At 38.9% G+C, this 22,247-nt stretch overlaps 1 protein-coding gene across 4 annotated transcripts in view; it reads right to left on the bottom strand.

Annotated features, from left to right (window-relative positions):
• Window positions 1-6,153: 6,153 nt before the first annotated feature.
• The window catches only part of ppig (peptidylprolyl isomerase G (cyclophilin G)), a 49,310-nt gene continuing 33,216 nt past the window's right edge, over window positions 6,154-22,247 (bottom strand). For all 4 annotated transcript variants that reach the window (XM_043693654.1, XM_043693655.1, XM_043693659.1 and 1 more), the window contains 3 exons: window positions 19,927-20,014; window positions 16,306-16,448; window positions 6,154-8,325 (listed from right to left, as the gene is read on the bottom strand). In XM_043693654.1, coding sequence (XP_043549589.1) covers window positions 6,432-8,325; window positions 16,306-16,448; window positions 19,927-20,014 — 2,125 coding nt within the window. In that variant the 3' untranslated portion in view covers window positions 6,154-6,431. The remainder of the gene's footprint in view (window positions 8,326-16,305; window positions 16,449-19,926; window positions 20,015-22,247) is intronic.

The following is a 22,247-nucleotide window of genomic DNA, read 5'->3' as shown; positions in this document are numbered from 1 at the left end:
ATCAATGGGAGCCCAAGCATCGTCTCCAAATGATTGACCTCCCGCTCTCTCTCTCTCCCCCCACACTTTCCGTGGAGCTCTACCTTAAACCCCCTGTCCCCAGATAATCTCTCCAACATTGTCCTATACAGGGCAAAAACAGAACCTGTCAAAAAGTTGTAGTAAAAAGTTGTGTGTGTGGCTGTGTGCGCGTGCGCTATTTGGAGACTCACCACCCAACAGGCAGCGGCAGTCTTGTTCTTGGTGTCCACGAACTTATTAAACTTATTTCCTCTTCCTAATATAGGGATTAGGAAGAGGAAATTATTGTCTTGCACGATGTCCAAATTCTGAAACAGGTTGTCAAAAGTATATGCACATTAAGGTTTCTCAACAGGGAACAAAAAAGGCAGAAAGACTGGGAATAACAATTTTAAATCTGGGAATAAGGTACTGGTTATGTTACTGCTGTACAGTGAGTCACTGAAGTCTAGATCTTGCTTTATGAAAGTATGTTTCTTTTAAAATAAATATTTTATTAGAATGCCAGACAGAAGAGAATGCGTATATCTCAAAAATATGATAAAATAGTATCATGACAGGAAAGATAACCAAGTGTACTGCAGGAAATAAAGTGATAATAACTAAACCGGAGTGTCATGACGAGACAAAGGCTGAAAATATTCACATCAAATCCAAGTAATAAAATTAGCCAGTAGAGACGCTAAATAATTTAGATTAAGTATTATACCAGTTTCAGGGTGACATATGTAAACTGACAAAAGATGTGGATTGAGGGTTCTTGTAGTGCAGTGATAATGTTCCTACCTCTGACCCGGAAGGCCTTGGTTCAAGTCCCACCTGCAAGTCAGTAATAACATTTCTGCACAGGTTGATTAGAAAATATCTACATGATGTGGATGAAGGAAGTGCTCCATCCATTAATCAAAATCCACTTAAACCTAGCCCTAAGAAATTGGCCCAAGTCTAAGAAAACTTACTTTCAAGTTGCATAATGATCTAGTAAACTGGATCAAGGTAGTTGCATTAAATATAAACAAGTGAATGCCATAACGAGACTCTTGTCCTATACCGCAAATTGAAGATTGCATTGAGTTAGAAGTTCTGCGTTTTCAGCAAGATTGACTTATTGAAAGCATATTGTCATTTTTGACTAACACAGCAACCAAAAAAATTTCTTCTTTTAATGACACAGCCTCAATCAATGTAATGTTATTCATAATGATGAATATACTAGCTAGCTTTCAAAGGCTGATAAATAAAGTTATTATCAGACTATCAATAACTATGTTTCTATTGACTATTTATTGATCCACAATGATACTCTGAAAGACCATGTGAAGCACCTCAAACTGAGAAAGGTTGACTTCGAAAATGTCACATTAACTGGTGAAGTCAATTTGCTAAGGCTACGTTTTTTTGGGATATGTCATGAGGCAAGGCTGAATTGTCTGGAGAAGCCAAAGTTCATGTCATTATAGGCATTCTTGTTTCTAAAACCAATGGGAGATACTGCAGTTCCTTGAAACATATGGATTTTACATGAGACTTGCCCCAAACTTCAACAAAGTAGCGACTCCGTTCAAATCTGTTAAGAAAGCCAAATATGACTGGATATAATCTTATTAGGCTATTTGAGAGGCTAAAGGGGCTTCATAAGTTAGACAGTGGTGGCTGTGCCAAATTTCAACAAACTGCTCAAGATAGCAGAGGATTGTTGTGATTTGGTTACGGAAATAACTTGGTTAGTTTCAAGATAACTTAATTACTGACTCCATAGTTATAAAAGAAAGTATAAAGCCTTGTTTTGGCTGGTCAATTTTAAAACTCATCCCACTTTGGTTAACTGAAGGATTTCCAACAGTGAGTTACATTTATAGCAATACTGTAGGATAACCAAGCTTTGTTTGGGGGGGGCAAAAGAGAGACAAAGAGAGAGAAGAGACACAGAACGTTGTAGATGCAGCACTGCAGAGTTAGCATATTAGAAAATGCCCATACATGAACAGGAAAGGTTTAAAGGAGTATGACCAATCACAAGCACATGGAACTAGTTTAGTTCAGGAAACATGGTCGGCATGGATCAGTTGGGCTGAAGGGTCTCTTGCCATGTTGTATGACTCTATATAGAGCAAGAAGTCTGCATCGGTGGGACAGTTGCAGTACTTTAAAGGATCAACCTTGTCAAAAGTAAAAGTAAATGGAAGGTCCCTGAAATCCCTTACAAACGAATCTACAAATCAGTACAAGTAATTCAATTTCTAAGTTTTGATAAATATCATACAAATTTATTTTGGGAATAAGTCTAATTTGAATAGAAAAAAATTGATTTAAGGAGTCAAGTTTAGATTGGAAAAAATATGTTAATATGCTTTTACTATCTAAGTAACCTTTTAATTTTTGTGTTCATGTTCTTTGATTTCCATGAACCTTGTAGTTTTACACTTTTTGCAAATTTCTGGACTTTCAGATTTCAAAAAAGTTGTACAAATACAAATGCCTCCACCTATAACTGAACAAATTAAGAACATTCCCACTTGGCCCCCAGTAATTAACACCCTTGTGTCATTTACATTACCTTTATTCCCAAAATAATCTGCTATATTATACTTAGCATTTTATTATTTAAAAATCATCCCAAATTCAAACAGCGGTACTACTGTACTGACAGGTGTTAGCATTGCTCACTTTTACTTGGGAACCAAAGACTGCATTGAACCAGTTTCTTTTAATGAAAAGGTGAATATCTCTTCTTGAATCAGCAACTTAGATAAATCTCAATTTCATTCTCAGGAAAAAATGATTTCCAGAATTATGAAGAATTTTTAAAGAGAGTCCTGATTTTGCTGTTCCCAAAGTTTGGAGTGAAGTGCCAGAATTATTCCAAATTCTGCAAACCTCACTCAGTGGACAGGAGTCATTTTCAAATGCAAATGCAAAAGCAATCAGAGGGGTGGCAGCATGCTGAAGCAAGTTGACAGGCTGGTTTCAGCTCTCTAGGACTTAAGAATAAAACAAAACTCTCTCACCCTCCCACTCCACTTTTCAAGCGTATTCATGTCCATATCTAACAATCCCAACGGGCACTTGAACTCTTTCCAGGACACTTCATCTCTCCAAAGGTGTCCCTCAAACTCACTAAAATGTTATCCCCACTCTTCAAAGAACTCCCACAAGTTTAGCCCTTCCCATGAAATGTGTAAAATTAAGGTACTTTGGCCATCCCACTAAAAACAAATTGCACCTATTTGAATGAAGCTGCACTTTTACATGTGCAGTTGCCCCTGTGAATCACCAGTGTGCAAATTACAAATCACCACCACATTCCCCCTTGGCATAAAGAATGGTTACTAGATTCAGGGACAACACTTCTGGAATTAAGGCTATGACACTGTTTTGACTAAGTGAAAGACCCTCTCCATCCCTGCAAAAGAATCACGACAGAAGTGCATGTAATTATTTTCGATGCAACTTTCATATCTTTCCCTTTTGGACAATGTCACAAGAGTTAACAAATGGGTTGAATGAGTCAAGGCCATGCCACTGAATGTCAAAACTTTTATTTCAAATTGTCACAATCTGTGACAGACAAAAAAAACCCAAAATCAATTGTACAAGCAGCTTAAATCACAAGTACAATGCATATTGTACATTAAACCATGCAGATCCCTGATCTGTTCTAAGTTAGCACAACATTTCATCTCATTGATTTCAGATTTGGGAATGACTCCAAAAGATGCTTAAAGAGGATACACACACTTAATGATATATCCCTCCCCTGCACACTCCTCCCTCTCCTAACTACACACCAATACTTGCAGAACTATACCATTTTGAATTTGAAGTTTTTTTTTCATGTAGGATCAGGAGTGTAGTAGGGACAAAGCCTCAAAAGTTGCCAAGTTGGGAAACAGATAGAACACAAAACTGAAGTCTGCACTTAATGCTGTGACAGAACAAAGTGCCTTTGGAAATATAAAGTACAAAAGTGTAAGTATGATACTGAAGTTTGGAGTCAGACTCAACAACACAGTAAGAACAAGCTGAGACCCTAATTTCAGCAGGCTGTCTTATAACCAAGATAAGGTTATAAGGTTATATAACTTTCACGCATAACTGCAAGACTTTTCCTTTTCTTCACCATTTAACATTTTGGCAGTCAAGATTTCAAGACTAAAATACTAAAGGTTAACTACAAATCAATACATAGGTGTATATATATCAATAATCTTTGTGTTCCACAAAATACCTCTGCATATTATAGGGTTAGAATGGAGTACTGCTGCTTTAAATAATCACTAAATATACTAATAAATGATTCTCATTTATAAAATGCTGTTTGAAGAACTTAATACTTTTATTGCAAGGTAGAATTCGTTATAAGCTTTACAAATAAAATGTGTGTGCAATGATTTTATTGCATGATAGAACTTCGTAAAAAAAAACACAAGGGCCATACACTAATAACCATACATCTGTTGAAGGAACAACTTCCATAAAGTTACTACAGAATTTAATTGTGGAAAAACAAACCTGCTTCAAAAGTTCAGAAAAAGATTTTGATCTTTATCTTTTCATACCAAAAAATTTAAATCAGAAACATTCAGATGATCCTTCAAGGTAGAATCTGAGAAAAGACAATTTTCAAACAATTTCAAGAAAAAAAATGAAATAAAATGTTAAATGTTGCTTGCCCCAAATCACGAAGACATCTAAAATATAACAATGGAATCAAGGCCTGGTTGCACAATTGGTGCATACAACTAGAAACATTGTTATGTCATAGACAAAATATTTAGCGAAGCTCTGTTAAGAAATTCTATTTTGCCAAAAACATCAGAAGGGATGAGGATACTGGAGCATCTGTTTCTCTAAATTACCCCAGGTAAGAATGTTTGCCCAAATATACAAGTATAGGACATGTTGTAGCATGGCATTTCACTACATGAAGCATGTTTGTTCAGGACTGTGGTTGCAATGTACAGAGTATATGAACAATCACAGCAAGAAACAAATTCCACAGGAGTCATTAGAAATACTATTTTAAAACTTTGGAACATGTTGCAGCATTTTGGTGGGATTCCTTTGTTTATACATCAAGATCTTCGCTATTCTGCGTGGTCACATGAACATGTGTAGTTCTCAGCCCAGCAAAATTACTTTTTAAAAGAATTTAATATTTTGTAGTGTTTCAGTTTAATGCAAATTGAACACGAGTAAACCAAATACATGAAATCAAACCTTTGTGTAAGACGTTACATTAAATGAAAATTTTAAGGACTGTACTTCAATTCCAAATTGAAAGCATTTCTGTCTTATGCATGTTTTCAATATTATAGCTAAAGAAAAAGATTCTGCAACACATTATACTGATAAATGAAAGTCAAATTTATAGAACCATAGAATCCTTACAGTGTGGAAGCAGGCCTTTTGGCCCATCAAAACCATAACAACCCTCCGAAGAGCATCCCACCCAGACCCACCTCTACCCTATCCATGTAACCTGGTTTCCCACAGCTAGTCCACCTAGCCTGCACATCACTGGACACTGGGCAATTTAGCACAGCCAATCCAGCTAACTTGCACATCTTTGGATTGTGGGAGGAAACCCACACAGACACAGGGAAAATGTGCAAACTCCACATAGACAGTGGGGAGGCTGGAATCCAACCCAGGCTCTGAGAGGCAGCAGTACTAACCACTAAGCTATTGTGTTGCAGAGTACTGTGCATTGATGCTGAAAATAAAATATACAATATTAGTGAATTCCTGTAATCACCAAGATGAGGAAAATTCTTTCCTGTGTCATGAATCATTTTTCAGTCATGTGCAGTGTAGGTATATTGCAGAATATCAGTTTCAAGATGACTTAACATTATATCCCCACTTCCCAATAACAACCATCCCAGTGGTGTCTCGGAGCAACACTCCCATTTTAGCATAATGCTGCATTGTACCCATGCTATGCTGTGAATTTAATACATAAGGAAGTAGGTCAAACCTGCTTAAACTCATTTCACTCAAGATCTCTGCGACCCATTGCTGTGAAAAAAAGTAGCAGGATGGCAATTACCAGAAAGCTTTCAATCCATTCAGATACATTATTCCCATTCAAACAAAAAAATGCTGTTATGGAAAACGCTAAAATCAAACTCCAATAAAAAGTTATTTATTGGTCTGTTTCAGAAACATCACAAAATAAAGCTAAAAACCAAAATGCTCCAAAATTAAAACATTAGATGAAATCATCTTTTGCAACACTTTACAAATTTATTAAAAGTCCAGTAGTACAAATAATCCAGGCTGCAGATTGTCAAAAAAAACAAACTCAAACTGAAATCCAGGTTTAAAAGACATGTCCCTAACATATCTCTGAAAAACAAATCACAGAAACATTTATTGGCAATTGATCACTTGTCCATAAAGCACATTTATTCACTTCTATCTTCATCTGAACTAGGGGATGAATCACAGTTTGAGTTTTGCTCTTTCTCGTGGTTCCGATTTTTTGTTCTGCTGTTTGACTTCTTAATTTTGTCATCATGTTCACATAATCTGCTTCTAACTGCAGACTTTTCTTCAGATATTTTGCTTTTACTACTCCCCCTTTTTCTCTTCAAGCTTGGACTACTACTTTTTTCCTTTTTATTCCTATCTTCATCTTCTTTCAGACTCTCAGAGCTGCTGCTATGATCCCTTCCCTGGCTTTTTGGTTTTTCACCCTCCCTGCTGTGTATTATTTTCCCATTTGAATTTTGATTTTCAGAAATCTTTAAGTCTTTCTCCTTATTTGGATTATCTCCTGAATGTTTAGACTTTTGTTCCTTCTTTGAATTATCATACCTATCTTTCTCAGGGGTTCTTCTGTCTTTGCTTTTTGAACGTCCCCTCTTTTTCTGTTCTCTATCCCTGTCCCTGTGTGCTTCTTTGCTCTGACTTCTATCCCTTTCCTTACTTTTGGATTTTGCTCTTTTTTCTTGATCTTTACTCTTGCCCTGTTCCTCATCATTACTGCTGGATTTAATCCAGTTTTCCTTACGTTTTTGTTCCCTGCCTCTGCTTCTTGAGTTTGCATGCTTTTCTCCTTCTCTATTTCTGTCTTTTACTCTATCTTTACTCCTCGATTTGTCTCGACGTCCTCTTTCCTTACTTTTATGCCGATCTTTGCTTCTAGATTTGGCCCTTTTCCCTCTATATTTGTCTTTACTCTGCTCTTGACTTCTGGATCTTGATTTGGCCCTTCTATCCCGCTCCCTGCTTTTACTTCTTTCTCTACTTTTAGATTTCGATTTGGCCCGTTTTGCTCTCTCTCTGCTCTTACTCTGTTTACGATCTTTACTTCTGGATTTCGATCTGACTCGTTTTCTCCTTTCTCTGTTCTTACTCCGTTCTCGATCTCTGCTTCTTGATTTGGCTTCTTTACCCCTCCCTTTGCTGTTACTTTGTTCTCGATCCCTACTCCTTGAATTGGTCTCTTCTCCCTTCCCTTTGTTGTTATTCTGTTCCCGTTCCCTACTTCTGGATTGTGACTTGGCTCGTTTCTCCCAGGCTTTATTGTTAATCTCCCCTGGATCGCGTGTGCTGGATTTTGACTTGGCTTGTTTCTCCCCCTCTTTTCCGTTACTTTGCTCCCGTTCTTTACTCCTGGATTTTGACTTGACTTGTTTCTCCAACACTTTATCATTATTCTGTTCTCGGTCCCTACTTCTAGATTTTGACTTGGTTTGTTTCTCCAACTCTTTGCCATTGTTCTGTTCTCGATCCTTACTTCGAGACTTGGACCGTTTTCCCTTCTCTTTACTGCTACTCTTTTCTCGATCGTGAATTCTAGATTTTGACTTTGCACATTTTCCTCTCTCTTTACTTCTACTCTGTTCTCTGCTCTGAGATTTTTCACGTCTTCCCTGCTCTTTATTTGATTTAACAGGTTTATCCCGCTCTTTGCCCTTTGCATGCTCCCTATCTTTGCTTCTTGAATTTGCTCTCTTTTCTTTGTTTGGTTTCTGCTCTCTGTCCCTGCTTCTGGTTTTGTCATGTTTTTCTTTATCTTTGCTTCTGCTTTGATTTCTTTCTTTACTCCTTGATCTATTTCTTTTTTTAGGTTTGCTTTTGTCAGATTTGTCATCTCTGTTTGTTTTCTTCAGTTCTCTTTCTTTACTTTTAGATCGATGACTCCTCCCAGTCTCTCGTTCAGTTTTTTTATCCCTTTCTCTGCTCCTTTTCGGACTATCCAATATGTCTGGCTTGTAGTCTGAAGACATTCGCTCTCTCCCTCTGTCTGGGCTTCTATTGTTGTGGTTCTCTTTCTTTTCATTCACTTCACCCCTTTAAGCAGCAGTTGGAGAGGAAAGAAAGGAATTAGCAACAGCAAAACTTACAGAATTAAATCAAAATACTGCAGAAGTGTGGAAGTTTGAAATGAAAATAGCTAATGCTGGAAATACACAGGTAAGACAGCATCTGGGCAGAGAAAAACAAGCTAATCTTTCATCACAACAGTTATATGGAAAAATCATCAACCTGACACTCCGAATAGATGCTGTCAGATCTGAAGATCTCTGGCATTTTCTGTTTTTATTTAAATATATATTTGAATTTGGAGTTGATACATAATATTTACTGCATATGGAAGAGCTTTTACTTCATTTTATCACTTGAATTGGCAATAAAAAATCATAAGAACACGTAGTAACAGTATGGATGAAATGCTAAACAGGAAGAAAATAATGGCTCTGACCGCAGGTTACAGCTAGTCTGCATGGATGCTACAATTACATATACCTACAAAATGCATTTTTGAAAGGGACAAAGAGCAGTTAAATTTACTATCTCTTATGGTGAGATACTATCAACTGCTCAGATTGTTTTTTTGAATTTGAAGAATTAACAAATGCAAGCAATTCCTGAGATTTCAGGTGATAGAAAATAAATTGAAAACACAAACGGACCAAGCTACAGCAAGCTTACAACAAACTTCGTAAACCATTTATATAAAAAAATTATCAAACTAAGTCAAGAGGAGATAGAACAGACACATTATTTATAAACTTCTACCCCAATTTATGATTATCCTGATATTAACTAATCCAGAACATACTGTCATACACAAAATAAACTTAATTATTTCTTCATACAAATTGAGCAATATAATCCCATACTCATCATTAGGCACAGTAATTTATTTAGCAACTTCATTTAGATATTTTCAAATATCGTACAAAAAATTATTTAGGTGAAAATGCATCAATACATCCCATAAAGCAAAACTTAATAATTTGCTTTCAACCTTGTGTTTCAAATCCAGTTTAAAACACTAACAATTTGCAGCAAATCCATACTTACTAGAATAATACAAGGATAAAGAACTTTAAAATGCCTTCAATAGTCCTTTTAAGTACTTCCTAATTAGCATAAAGCTACCCTTGATTTTCAGCAGGAAACTTCATTACTCAAAAAAAATAGACGAGGTAAAAACAATGACTGCAGATGCTGGAAACCAGATTCTGGATCAGTGGTGCTGGAAGAGCACAGCAATTCAGGCAGCATCCGGAGACAGGCAAAATCAGGAATAAAGGCTTTATTCCTGATGAAGGGCTTTTGCGCGAAACGTCGATTTTGCCTGTCTTCGGATGCTGCCTGAATTGCTGTGCTCTTCCAGCACCACTGATCCAGACTCAAAAAAAATAACCTAGTAAACTAAAAAAAAAGCATTCGAAGGGGAAAGATCTTGCCTGCCCGACCTCTTGTTTTCCTTTGTGAAGAACTGACAATTCAAATGGTTGTGGAAATCCTGCACAACTTTGTATCTTACCTTCCAAAATGCAGATGACTAAATTCCACATTAAAGATCTTTAGTTATGATCAAAATTGAAGGACAAAGCTAAAATCCTCAAAATGAATAAGAAATTACTCAAAAAAAACACATGGTTTTGACTTTTGCAAACAGGGTACATACCTAATATTAAATATGATTCTGCAGTTTCACAATATCTTCTAAATAATCCAGAGTGACTAAGAATTACACTAAACCAATTTAAGGTTGTCAGTTGGGCTCACAATGTGTCACACTGTGTCACCCTTGCATGTACTCGAAGCTAAATATATTAATATAGGGGCCCTGTTCTTTGCAGTTTTAAGGACATGTACACACAATGCTCCTGTTTCAACTTAGTGTATATGTTGGCCATTTTCTGGTTCAGTCCTCAGGGCAATGCCTTGGCCAAATCTAGTTGCCTTGTTTAAATTTAAACGAAGTTTGGCAGTTAACCGTCAGCCATCTAACTGGATGCATTCTCCCTGACAACACCTCCAGTAATCACAGTCAACTTGCCAACCAACAGCACTGATCTCAGACAGTATAAAGTGTCTGAATGCAAGACTTAAGGCTTCAACAAAATGTGACTTTTCTCAGCAATACTAAAATTCTTTACTATTAAATGACTCAATATTTAGGTGTTTAGAAAGGTGTGTGGAATGGTGGGGCTATTCAAGATGAATTAAGACAGATGAATTGATTCCCTTATCTGTAATTATCTTGTGCAACATTAAATATTTCATGAAACAGTGAAGGATATACAGGTTGGCTATTCTTTATCTGCATGTGTGAAAACGAAAATACCTAAAAACTGAAGGTTTCTTCATACAGGCCGACAAGTGAGGTTTTTTCATCATCATTCCAAGCTTAGCATGTCTACAGCATGGTTTGAGCCTACTGGAAAAAACTTCACTTTTAGGTCTGTTCTGGCCAAGCCTAGCTTTCTTCCAAAGGGCGCCGAGCAGATCTAACTACTAGGTGTGGCAACAAATGGAGACAAAGAATAGTAAGTGCAGAGATAATGAAAAATAAAGGTTACAGATACCATCAAGTTTTTCATAAAAGAAAATGTAAACCCATTCCCAAACAGACTAGGGGAAGTACAACTTCAAGACTTAAATTGTGTTTTTCGTTGGCAGATGATTAGCAAAAGATCTGAGGGGGTAAGGTAAGCGTATGCTAAAATCGAAAATACCATTCACCGAACCTAAGGTTTTTGGACAAAGGACGCCGGAACTGGAATTTGTTTTGATTTAAAAGTATTCAAAATCAAAAACAAATCAAGAATGAAAGTTAACAAAAGACAAAGATATATAGTACTGGGGAAAACAGCAGAGTTCTTTTTATTAAAAAAATTCCAAAAATGTTCACTGGCAATATTCCTACATGCTCTAATCAGTGCGTCCTGTTTGATTTTGCCACATTTAGAACCTATTTTAGTGTTAATATTTATCTACCCGATTGGATCAAATAATTTTATTTGAACTGTTGCATTGAAATATGTGGTGTGCAGACAGGTCAGCTTGTTGATTTTTTTATTCTAAAACAGTTACTGCATATCCTGAATATCAGGAGGAAGCACAGCCCACTGCTGCAACATGGGTTTAAAGACGACTGGCAGTTACATTGTACTTGGCAAATGACATGTAAAGGTTTGATGGATGAGTCTTTTATATCCTTCTACGTATAAAAGAACCAATCCTTCCATGACTTGTATTTGAAAGAATGCTGAATTCAAATTAACTCAGGTGAAGAGGAAATCAAATTCCCACCAAAAAAAGGCTCATCAAGGAAATTAACGTCACATTGTAAATCATAATAGACTGCTATTGCACATGTGCCCAAACTTAAAGCTCATCAAATACTCCAAAGGCATTCACCAATGAAGTATCACGTGAACTGGCTGAACTAATCCTCAATAACAGCAAGCAGTGCAAGAAAAATATCACTGATCTGATGAAAGGAGGTTTGAATTAATTGTAGTGGTCCCGAAGAAGGTCAAATTGCTATCTTGTTACAAGGAGTGGATTTTTGAAATTGTGACAGGGACAGTGACTCATTACAAGATGTCTGGCGTTGGGGAACAGTGGTTTATATTTTATATAATATATATATATATATATCGTGGCATAATTAGTAGAAGGGCTGCTTACAATTCCATTATGCCAGTGGGGTATGGAAGATGTGTCTATAGTAAATCAATTGGAGCATCATATTTAAAAGATTCCAAGTTAAAAGAATTAATTTGTCTGCTAAGTGTTTTTTTTCACATCTGTGATCTCTTAGAACATAAGAACTAGGAGCAAGAGTAGGCCGTCCGGCCCTGCTCTGCCACTCAGTAAGATCATTGCTAATCTTTTTGTGGACTCATTATCTCTGCACTTACTATTCTTTGTCTCCATTTGTTGCAACACTTACCCATGTTTTTACCATATCCCTTAATTCCTTTATTTTTCAAAGAAGTATCTACCTTAGCTTTAAAAGCAACAAATGAAGTCGCGACAACTACTTCCCTGGGTAAGGAATTCCATAGATTAACAATCCTCTGGGTGAAGAAGTTCCTTCTCAGTTGAGTTCTAAATCTGTTCCCTCAAATCTTGAGGCCATGCCCTCTTGTCCTAGTGTCACCTACCAGTGGAAACATCCTACCTATTTCTATTTTATCGATTCCCTTCATAATTTTATGTTTCTCTTAGATTCCCCCTCATTTTCTGAATTCCAATGAATATAATCCCAGTCTATTCAGTCTCTCCTCATAAGCCAATCCCTTCAACTCCGGAATCAACCTAGTGAACCTCTTCTGCACACCCTCCAGTGCCAGTACATCCTTTCTTAAGTAAGGAGACCAATCTGCACACAGTACTCCAGGTGTGGCCTCACCAGCACCTTGTATAGCTGTAACATTGCCTCTCTGCTTTTTAACTCAACCCCTTTAGCAATGAAGAACAAAATCCCATTTGCCTTCCTAATTGCTTGTTGCACCTGCAGACCAACCTTCTGTGATTCATGCACAAGGATACCCAGGTCCCTCTGCAAATCAGCATGCTGCAAATTTTTACCATTCAAGTAATAATCTATTTTGCTGTTACTCCTACCAAAATGTATGACTTCACATTTACTAACATTGTATTCCACCTGCCAGACCTTTGCCCACTCACTCAATGTATCGATGTTCCTCTGCACAGTCCTCTGCACATTTTGCTCTGCCACTCATCTTAGTGTCACTGGCAAATTTTGACACTGTACATGTAGTCCCCAACTGCAAATCATGTATATAAATTGTAAATAATTGTGGTCCTAACACCGATCTCTGAGGCATACCACTAGTCACTGACTGCCATCCAGAATATTTATTTATACTCTTTGCTTCCTGTCAGTCAACCAATCCTCTAACACTTCAATACTCTACCCCAACACCATGCATCCTTGTGCAGCGCAGTCTCATTTGCAACACCTTGTCAAAGGCTTTTTGGAAATCTGGGTACACCACATTCACTGGGTTCCCGTTGTCCACCTTGGCTTGAAATGTCTTCATAGAATTCCAAAAGATTTGTGAAGCATGACCTGCCCTTCATGAACCCATGCTCCGTCTACACAATAGGACATTTTTTTTGAGATGCCCTGCTATTTCTTCCTTGATAATAGACTCAAGCACTTCCCCGCTACAGAGGTTAAGCTCACTGGTCTATAATTCCCCAACTTTTGTCTACTTCCCTTTTTAAACAGTGGCATCACATTTGCTATTTTCCAATCTGCTGGGACTGCCCCAGAGTCCAGCTAATTACTGCTAGGCCACCTGCTATTTCTCCCACCATCTCTTTTAGTGGCCTGGGATGCATTCCATCAGGGCCAGGAGACGTATCTATCCTTAGCTCCATTAGCTTACCCAACACTAATTCTTCCATAATAATAATTGCTTTCAGGTCTTCACCTATCTTCATTTCTTACTGGCATGTTATTAGTATTATCCACTGTGAAGACCGATGCAAAGTACCTGTTCAATGCCTCAGCCATTTCATCATATCCCATAACTAACTGTCCCTTCTCATCCTCTAAAGGACCAACATTTACTTTAGCCACTCTTAGTTTTATATATTCATAGAAGCTTTTGCTATCTGTCTTTATATTCGGTGCTGGTTTTTTCTCATGTTCCATCTTACTTTTCTTTATAGCTATTTTTGTGGCTCTCTGTTGACATATAAAGTTTTGCCAATCTTCTAGATTCTTGCTGTTTTTGGCCACTTTGTATGCCTTCTCTTTCATTTTGATTGCCTGCCTTATTTTATTAGGCACCCAACGCAGATTACCCCCTCTTCTTACAGTCCTTCCTTCTCGCTGGAAGTACTTTTGCTGAGCACTTTGAAAAATTTCTTTGAAGGTCCTCCAGTGCTTGTCAACGGCCGCACCATAAAGTCTCTGTTTCCAGTCTACTTTAGTCAGGATCTCCCTCATTCTATCAAAGTCCCCCTTATTCAAGCACAGGACACTAGTATTGGATTTTATCTTCTCACTACCCAGCTGTATTTAAATTCAACCATACTCCTTCCAAGAGAATCCCTGACTATGAGGTCATTAATTATTCCTGTTTCATTACATAGGACCAGATCTAGGATAGCTTGCTCCCTTGTCGGTTCCATTACATGCTGCTCATGAAAACTATCACGGATACACACAACAAACTCCTCTTCAAGGCTACCCTGACCGAGCTGCTTCGACCAATCTACATGCAGATTAAAGAAGAAACCCCACATCATCTGATAAAGAAGTTGCTGAGAATAAGTAAGCAGCTTCTGAAAAGTCAAAATGCAATCCATGAGAATATCTCAAAGAGCCCTTACAAAACAAAAGTTGACACCTGGTAGAGAAAGACTTTTCTGATAAATAATTTTCATAATTGGGTTGAATAAGAGAGTTTTGGGAGGAAGCTAGGAGTGTCGTACATTTATTACATCTAGTTAAAAAAAAGACTAAAACAACATTTCTGCATCAGTTACTCCTGTGGCTAGAAATTGAGATTTTGATAGAGAAGCATGAAGCAAGAGCAGAGCTCATCAACTTTAATGTAAGTATAAGCTGCTCAGCAGTAGTAATAGGCTCTTGAACGAGAACAGAGTATTCCAGCTTCATCAAAACTCTCAGAATCACAAATTCACTTAGGCAAATTAATTTGACAGGATGCCAAACATTTGAATAAACATGAAATTAATTTTTTTGACACACAGATATGCTACTATAAGAGTACAGGAGAAAGTGAGGTCTGCAGATGCTGGAGATCAAAGTTGAAACTTTATTGCTGGAACAGCACAGCAGGTCAGGCAGCATCCAGGGAACAGGAGATTCGACGTTTCGGGCACAGGCCCTTCTTCAGGAAGAAGGGCCTGTGCCCGAAACGTCGAATCTCCTGTTCCCTGGATGCTGCCTGACCTGCTGTGCTGTTCCAGCAATAAAGTTTCTACTATAAGAGTACAGCCTCAATGTTCTTTCATTTGCATTCACAATAGATGGTAGTTTCCATAAGCAGAACCACATTTCCTATAATGTAAAACAGTCCTCCACATACCATAACAGTGTACTACCTCAGACTCAAATGAGCTGCTCTCCATGGACGCCTATCAACAAAGAATTGGAGAAATACCACAAAACCAGACAGTGATGTTCAGCTAATACCATTAAACTTATTTGCAAGGAAAATAATTGCACAGAAAGAAAGACTATCTGTGACCAACAGTTCAATAATTAAATGGTCTATAACAAACGAATAAAGCTGGAATCTCATCAGTTCACAAAGGAATTCTATACAGAGACCTGATTAGTGTAGATAACCATTCAATGCTCCTCCCAACATTGTAATTTGGGAGTGGAGGCAGGCAGAGACAAAAGTGGGAAAAAGGGGCCACCAGCCTTTGTACTATCAAAACAGCTATCAATGTACTGGAACAAAAACGATCATTTGGGAAAGCAAACACAGCATAATCAATTCCACCATTCAAGCAGCTAAGAGTACAAAAACATAACTCCACATTTCATTTGTTTTTGAAACTTGCCTTACATATCAAAGTTCTCCCACCCAAAGAGCCAACTGGATTCTGTTAATTTCCATGCAACAACTGAAAAACCTAAAAGGAATTTTTGATGTAATTAACATGAAAATAGATGCAGGAATTCCCTCTGGAAAACCATCTACTATCTAATTCCCAGAGGATTATAATAATCCTTATACTTGGGCATTACCTCTTTCACCACAAAGTTAATGGAACACAGACATCTACTTTGTCATCTTCTGAAAGTCACAAAGCTTTGACATATCCAAAGTTTTACATGAAACGCTACTAAATGAATTTTGCAGCCAGTAAGTACCCAGAAAAAAAGCTAATACTTCAAAGACCCATAAAAATTTCAAGAGATATTGAGCCTATAAATTAAATGGGATATTTAAAATACTCTTATCTGAAGACAATACAGATCACTTTGAGTAGCTTTGTGACACTTACTTGTCTCCTTTGATCCATCGTTCTCCACTTGAAACCCTCATTCTTTGTGCTCGTTGCATCTCCTGTCTCCAGTGTGGGGGAGTTTCACTGCGCCGAAATCGATCTCTGGACCGAGACCTTGATCTTGAAGGTGTTCGATAGCGCTGCGCAAGATCATGTTTAGAATGCATAAATATGTGAATCCCAATAAACATATTTATGTAACATCATTCACAATCTCAATGCTCAAATTGCTCTACAACCAATGATACGGAGATGCCGGTGTTGGACTGGGGTGTACAAAGTTAAAAATCATGCAACACCAGGTTATAGTCCAACAGGTTTAATTGGAAGCAATACTCCTTCATCAGGTGGTTGTGGAGGACACAACTGTAAGACACAGAATTTATAGCAAACGTTTACAGTGTGATGTAACTGAAATTATACATTGAAAAATACCTTGATTGTTTGTTGAGTCTTTCATCTGTTCGAATACCATGATAGTTTCACTTCTTTCATGTGTAAATCACAAAACTTTTTTTTTAAAGTTACATTCTCAGGTTAACTGTAACAATTGGTGTTAGCCAGGCAATATGTTGAAAGTGTTAGCCCCCTGTGTTCTCTGTCTGTGCCATAATGTTTAGACTGATTCTAATTTAAAAAGTGTGTTAACAGAGTCTTACATGAATTCGTGCAGTTTTTGAGCAAAGAACAATTTAACTCTGCAAGTACAAATTCACCCCACAAACGTATATGTATACATGTGGGTGTATGTGTGTCTCTGTCTGTCTGGGGTGGGGGTTTGTGAGGGTGAAGAGTGTATGTATGCGAGTGTAGAGTGTCTTAAGTCTGTGAGGGGGTGCATGTGAGAGTGTGGGAATGTGTGTCTGTAGGAGTGTGTGTCTGGGGTGGGGAGTTGAGAGTGTCTGTGAGAGAGCGTATGTGTGTGGTGAGTGTAGAATGGTCTAAGTCTGTGAGAGGATGCATATGAGGGTGTGTGTGTGTGTGTGTGTGTAGAAGTATGTGTGTATAGTGCAATGGTGGTCACCTGGAGTGTGACATGAACCCAAGTTCCCGGTTGGGGCCCTCCCTATGGGTACCGAACTTAGCTATCAGCCTCTGCGCTGCCACATTTCACTGATGCCTGTCCCGAAGTCCGTCTTGGAGAATGGTCACCAAAAGGTCCGAGGTCGAATATCTTGGACCGCTGAAGTGTTCTCAAACTGGGAGGGAACACTCCTATCTGTCGATTGTTCTGTGGTGCCCATTCATCCGTTGCTGTAGCCTCTGCTTGGTTTCCCCAATGTACCATGCCTCAGGGCATCCTTGCCTGCAACGTATAAGATAGACAACGTTGGCTGAGTCACATGAGTACCTGCCACCTACATGGTGGGAGGCGTTCCCACGTGTAATGGTGGTATCCATGTCCACACTCAGACACGTCTTGCAGTGCCTACTGTGACAGGGTTGTATGGAGTTGTCCTGAGAGCCGGGCAGCTTGCTACGAACAATGATCTGTTTGAGGTTTGGCGGTTGTTTAAAGGCAAGCAGTGGAGGTGTGGGGAAGACCTTGGTGAGGTGCTCATCCTCATTGATAATGTGTTGCAGGTCACAAAGAACATGGCATATTCTTTCAGCTCCTGGGAAGTACTGGATAACAAAAGGTACCCTGTCGCTTGCAGCAAGTGTCTGTCCCCTGAGGAGGTCATTACGGTTCTTTGCTGTGGCATGTCGGAACTGGCGGTCGATGAGTTGAGTATTGTACCCCATACTTATGAGGGAATCAATGAGTACTTCCAGGTGCCCGTCACGTTCCTCCTCATCTGAACAAATCCAGTGTACGCACAGGATTTGTCCATCGGGGATAGCTGTTTTAATATGTTTTGGGTGGACGCTGGAGAAGTGTAGCATTGTGAGGTTGTCTGTGGGTTTGCAGTAGAGTGTGGTGCTGAGGTGTCCATGCTTGATGGAGGTGCATGTGTCCAAGAATGAGACAGATAGTTGAGAGTAGTCCATGGTGATTTTGATGGTGGGATGAAACTTGTTGATATCACTGTGTAGTTTTATCAATGACCTGCAACACATTATCAATGAGGATGAGCACCTCGCCAAGACCTTCCCCACACCTCCACTGTTTGCCTTTAAACAACCGCCAAACCTCAAACAGATCATTGTTCATAGCAAGCTGCCCGGCTTTCAGGACAACTCCATACAACCCTGTCACAGTAGGCACTGCAAGACGTGTCAAGAGTCTGGACATGGAAACCACCATTACATGTGGAAACAGCTCCCACCATGTATGTGGCAGGTACTCATGTGACTCAGCCAACATTGTCTATCTTATATGTTGCAAACAAGGATGCCCTGAGGCATGGTACATTGGGGAAACCAAGCAAAGGCTATGGCAACGAATGAATAGGCACCGCACAACAATCGACAGACAGGAATGTTCCCTCCCAGTTTGGGAACACTTCAGTGGTCCAAGATATTTGACCTCGGACCTTCGGGTGACCATCCTCCAAGGCGGATTTCGGGACAGGCAGCAGCGAAAAGTGGCCGAGCAGACGCTGATAGCTAAGTTCCATAACCATAGGGAGGGCCTCAACTGGGACCTTGGGTTCATGTCACACTACAGGTGACTACCATTGCACTACACACACGCAGACAGACCCTTACAGAAACACTCCCACACGCACCCCTCACAGACTTAAGACACTCTACACTCACATACACACACGTATACACTCTCTCTCACACTCACAACCCCCCACCCCAGACAGACACACATATATACGTTTGTGGGGTGAATTTGTACTTGCAGAGTTACAGTGTACTTTGCTCAAAAACTGCATGAATTCATGTAAGACTCTGTTAACTCACTTTTTAAATTAGAATCAGTCTAAACATTTTGGCACAGACAGAGAACACAGGGGGCGAACACCTTCAACATATCGCCTGGCTAACACCAATTGTTACAGTTAACCTGAGAATGTAACTTTTAAAAAAAAGTTTCGTGATTTACACATGAAAGAAGTGAAACTATCATGGTATTCGAACAGATGAAAGACTCAACAAACAATCAAGGTATTTTTCAATGTATAATTTCAGTTACATCACACTGTAAACGTTTGCTATAAATTCTGTGTCTTACAATTGTGTCCTCCACAACCACTCAACGAAGGAGCAGCGTTCTGAAAGCTAGTTTTTCCAATTAAACCTGTTGGACTATAACCTGGTGTTGCATGATTTTTAACTTTGTACAACCAACGAATTAGTCTTCAGGTGCAATCAGTGATGTAAGAAAACATGGCAGCAGGTTGCTTATCACAAGGTCCCACAAGTATTTGTTTTATTTGTTTTAGTAGTGATTTTGAAGTGAACTCTCCTCTTCAAACATGACCATGAGAGCTTTTACATCCATTTCACGAACAAAGATTCAGTTTAAATGATTGCTCCCAAGGACATCACTCCCTTTGTACTCAGCTGTCAGTCCAGTTCTGAAGTATCAAATGGAACTTGATTAAGAGTTGAGAACTTATTCACTTAAATCAACCCTGTCACTTCTACCAAATTAAAATTCTAATTTCTTTCTATCAACAGCTTTAAGGGAAACAAATGTAGTTCCATAAAACATTTACTTACCCGTGGTCCTCTTCCTTTAATTTTTCGCCCTGACCTGGTTACTAGGAGTCTTCTTTGATATGTAGATATTTGGGAATTTGATACATTGCTGTTCAAGATAAAGACTATTATTCTACAACAATATTTACTCTCACTTGCTTGATTGAACAAAGAGTCACTGTTAACATTTATGTTATTGTAATGGTAGTGGGATTATTGAGGTAGGGATCATTGATGCTGAATTAGAATTATAAAGCTAATATAGGTCACTGAGGGTAATGATAGTGAACAAGCAGAACTTTGTGCCAAGGCAAGTAAAGGATTGGATGAGTTCAAGTTCACAGAAGGTGAAGAATATGTAGTCAGGCAGGAGAACAATGCAACTATGAACTGTTTAAATGTTATCATGTTAATATAAATACAGTGCATTAGCTTTACAATTTCAGTGATATTATTTACTTCTTAGGAAAACAAACATAGGTATTTATACAGTATTGCCATGTTTCCCCCCCATAATCAAACACTATCTTGGTCCTTTGTGCAAGATGGGTCCATGGACCTTGATTGAAGAAGAACACAGATCTAATTAGCCAATGCTCTTCTCTTCTGTCACAGTTGTTTCAGTTTAAAGCTGATTAATTAGCTCTTTGAAGCTCTGCACTAACATAAAATTGCTCTCCAGATACAAGCCACACTGGAGACACTTTGGGGTGCTGGTCAAATGGAAATTGCTGAAAAATCTCAGCAAGTCTGGCAGCATCTGTGGACAGAAGGCAGAGTGAACATCAGAATAGTTCTGAAGAATGGTCATTGGACTCAGAACGTTAACTCTGCTTTCCCTGCACAGATCCTGCCAGACTTGCTGAGTTTTCCCAGCAATTTCTGTTTTGTTTCTGATTTCCAATATCCGCAGTTTTTTGTTTATTTGTTGATCAAATGGTTTGCTTTGATGTGGACAGCGTTAAGTTTCTGGAAGAACACTTATGCAGGTAAGTAATCAATTTAATGACAGTCTCCTAACTTGTGCCTTGTAGATCATGGACAAACTCTTGGAAGGTGAATTACTTGCTGCAGAATGTCTAGCAGTAGCCTAGATACATAGCAAGTGGTTAGAACTTAGAATACACTGCTGGAGTGTGTAGTGGAGGCAGACGCAATCACTTTTCAAATTGGAATAAGATAAGCACTTGGAGAGGAAAAAAATGCTGGATTACTGGGAAAGGGAAACAAAGTAGAATGAACTGAGCTGTTCTTGCAGAGAAGTGGCATCAATACAATGAACCAGCCAGCCTACTTCGAAAATTGCTGAGAAAACACACATTGTGTCATACCTTTTCATCTTGCTCGCATCAGAATAAGTTGCGAGAAATAACTATGTAACTAAAAGATAACATTTACAATAGTGATGGAAAAGGATAGACCAGATCTAAAAGTTGAAGTTCTAAATTGGAGAAAGGCCAATTTTGACGGTATTAGGCAAGAACTTTTGAAAGCTGATTGGGGACAGATGTTTGCAGGTAAAGGTACAGCTGGAAAGTGGGAAGCCTTCAGAAATGAGATAACAAGAATCCAGAGAAAGTATATTCCTGTCAGAGTGAAAGGTAAGGCTGGTAGGTATAGGGAATGCTGGATGACTAAAGAAATTGAGGGTTTGGTTAAGAAAAAGAAGGAAGCATATGTATGGTATACACAGGATAGATCAAGTGAATCCTTAGAGTAAAAAGGAAGTAGGAGTATACTTAAGAGGGAAATCAGGAGGACAAAACGGGGACATGAGATAACTTTGGCAAATAGAATTAAGGAGAATCCAAAGGGTTTTTACAAATATATTAAGGACAAAAGGGTAACTAGGGAGAGAATAGGACCCCCCAAAGATCTTTGAGGAGAAAGTGAGGTCTGCAGATGCTGGAGATCAGAGCTGAAAATGTGTTGCTGGAAAAGCGCAGCAGGTCAGGCAGCATCCAGGGAACAGGAGAATCGACGTTTCGGGCATAAGCCCTTCTTCAGGAATGAGGAAAGTTTGGCAGGCTAAGATAAAAGGTAGGGAGGAGGGACTTGGGGGATGGGCGTCGGAAATGTGATAGGTGGAAAGAGGTCAAGGTGAGGGTGACCAACACCTTCCACCCCGACCTCAAATTCACCTGGACAGTCTCAGATTCCTCCCTCCCCTTCCTCGACCTTTCTATTTCTATCTCAGGCGACCGAATCAACACGGACATCTACTACAAACCAACCGACTCCCACAGCTACCTGGACTACACCTCCTCCCACCCTACCTCTTGCAAAAATGCCATCCCGTATTCCCAATTCCTCCGCCTCCGCCGTATCTGCTCCCAGGAGGA

This window comes from Chiloscyllium plagiosum, chromosome 7, assembly GCF_004010195.1.
Source record: "Chiloscyllium plagiosum isolate BGI_BamShark_2017 chromosome 7, ASM401019v2, whole genome shotgun sequence".
Taxonomy (NCBI): Eukaryota; Metazoa; Chordata; class Chondrichthyes; order Orectolobiformes; family Hemiscylliidae; genus Chiloscyllium; species Chiloscyllium plagiosum.
This window is presented reverse-complemented; position numbering and strand designations above follow the sequence as displayed.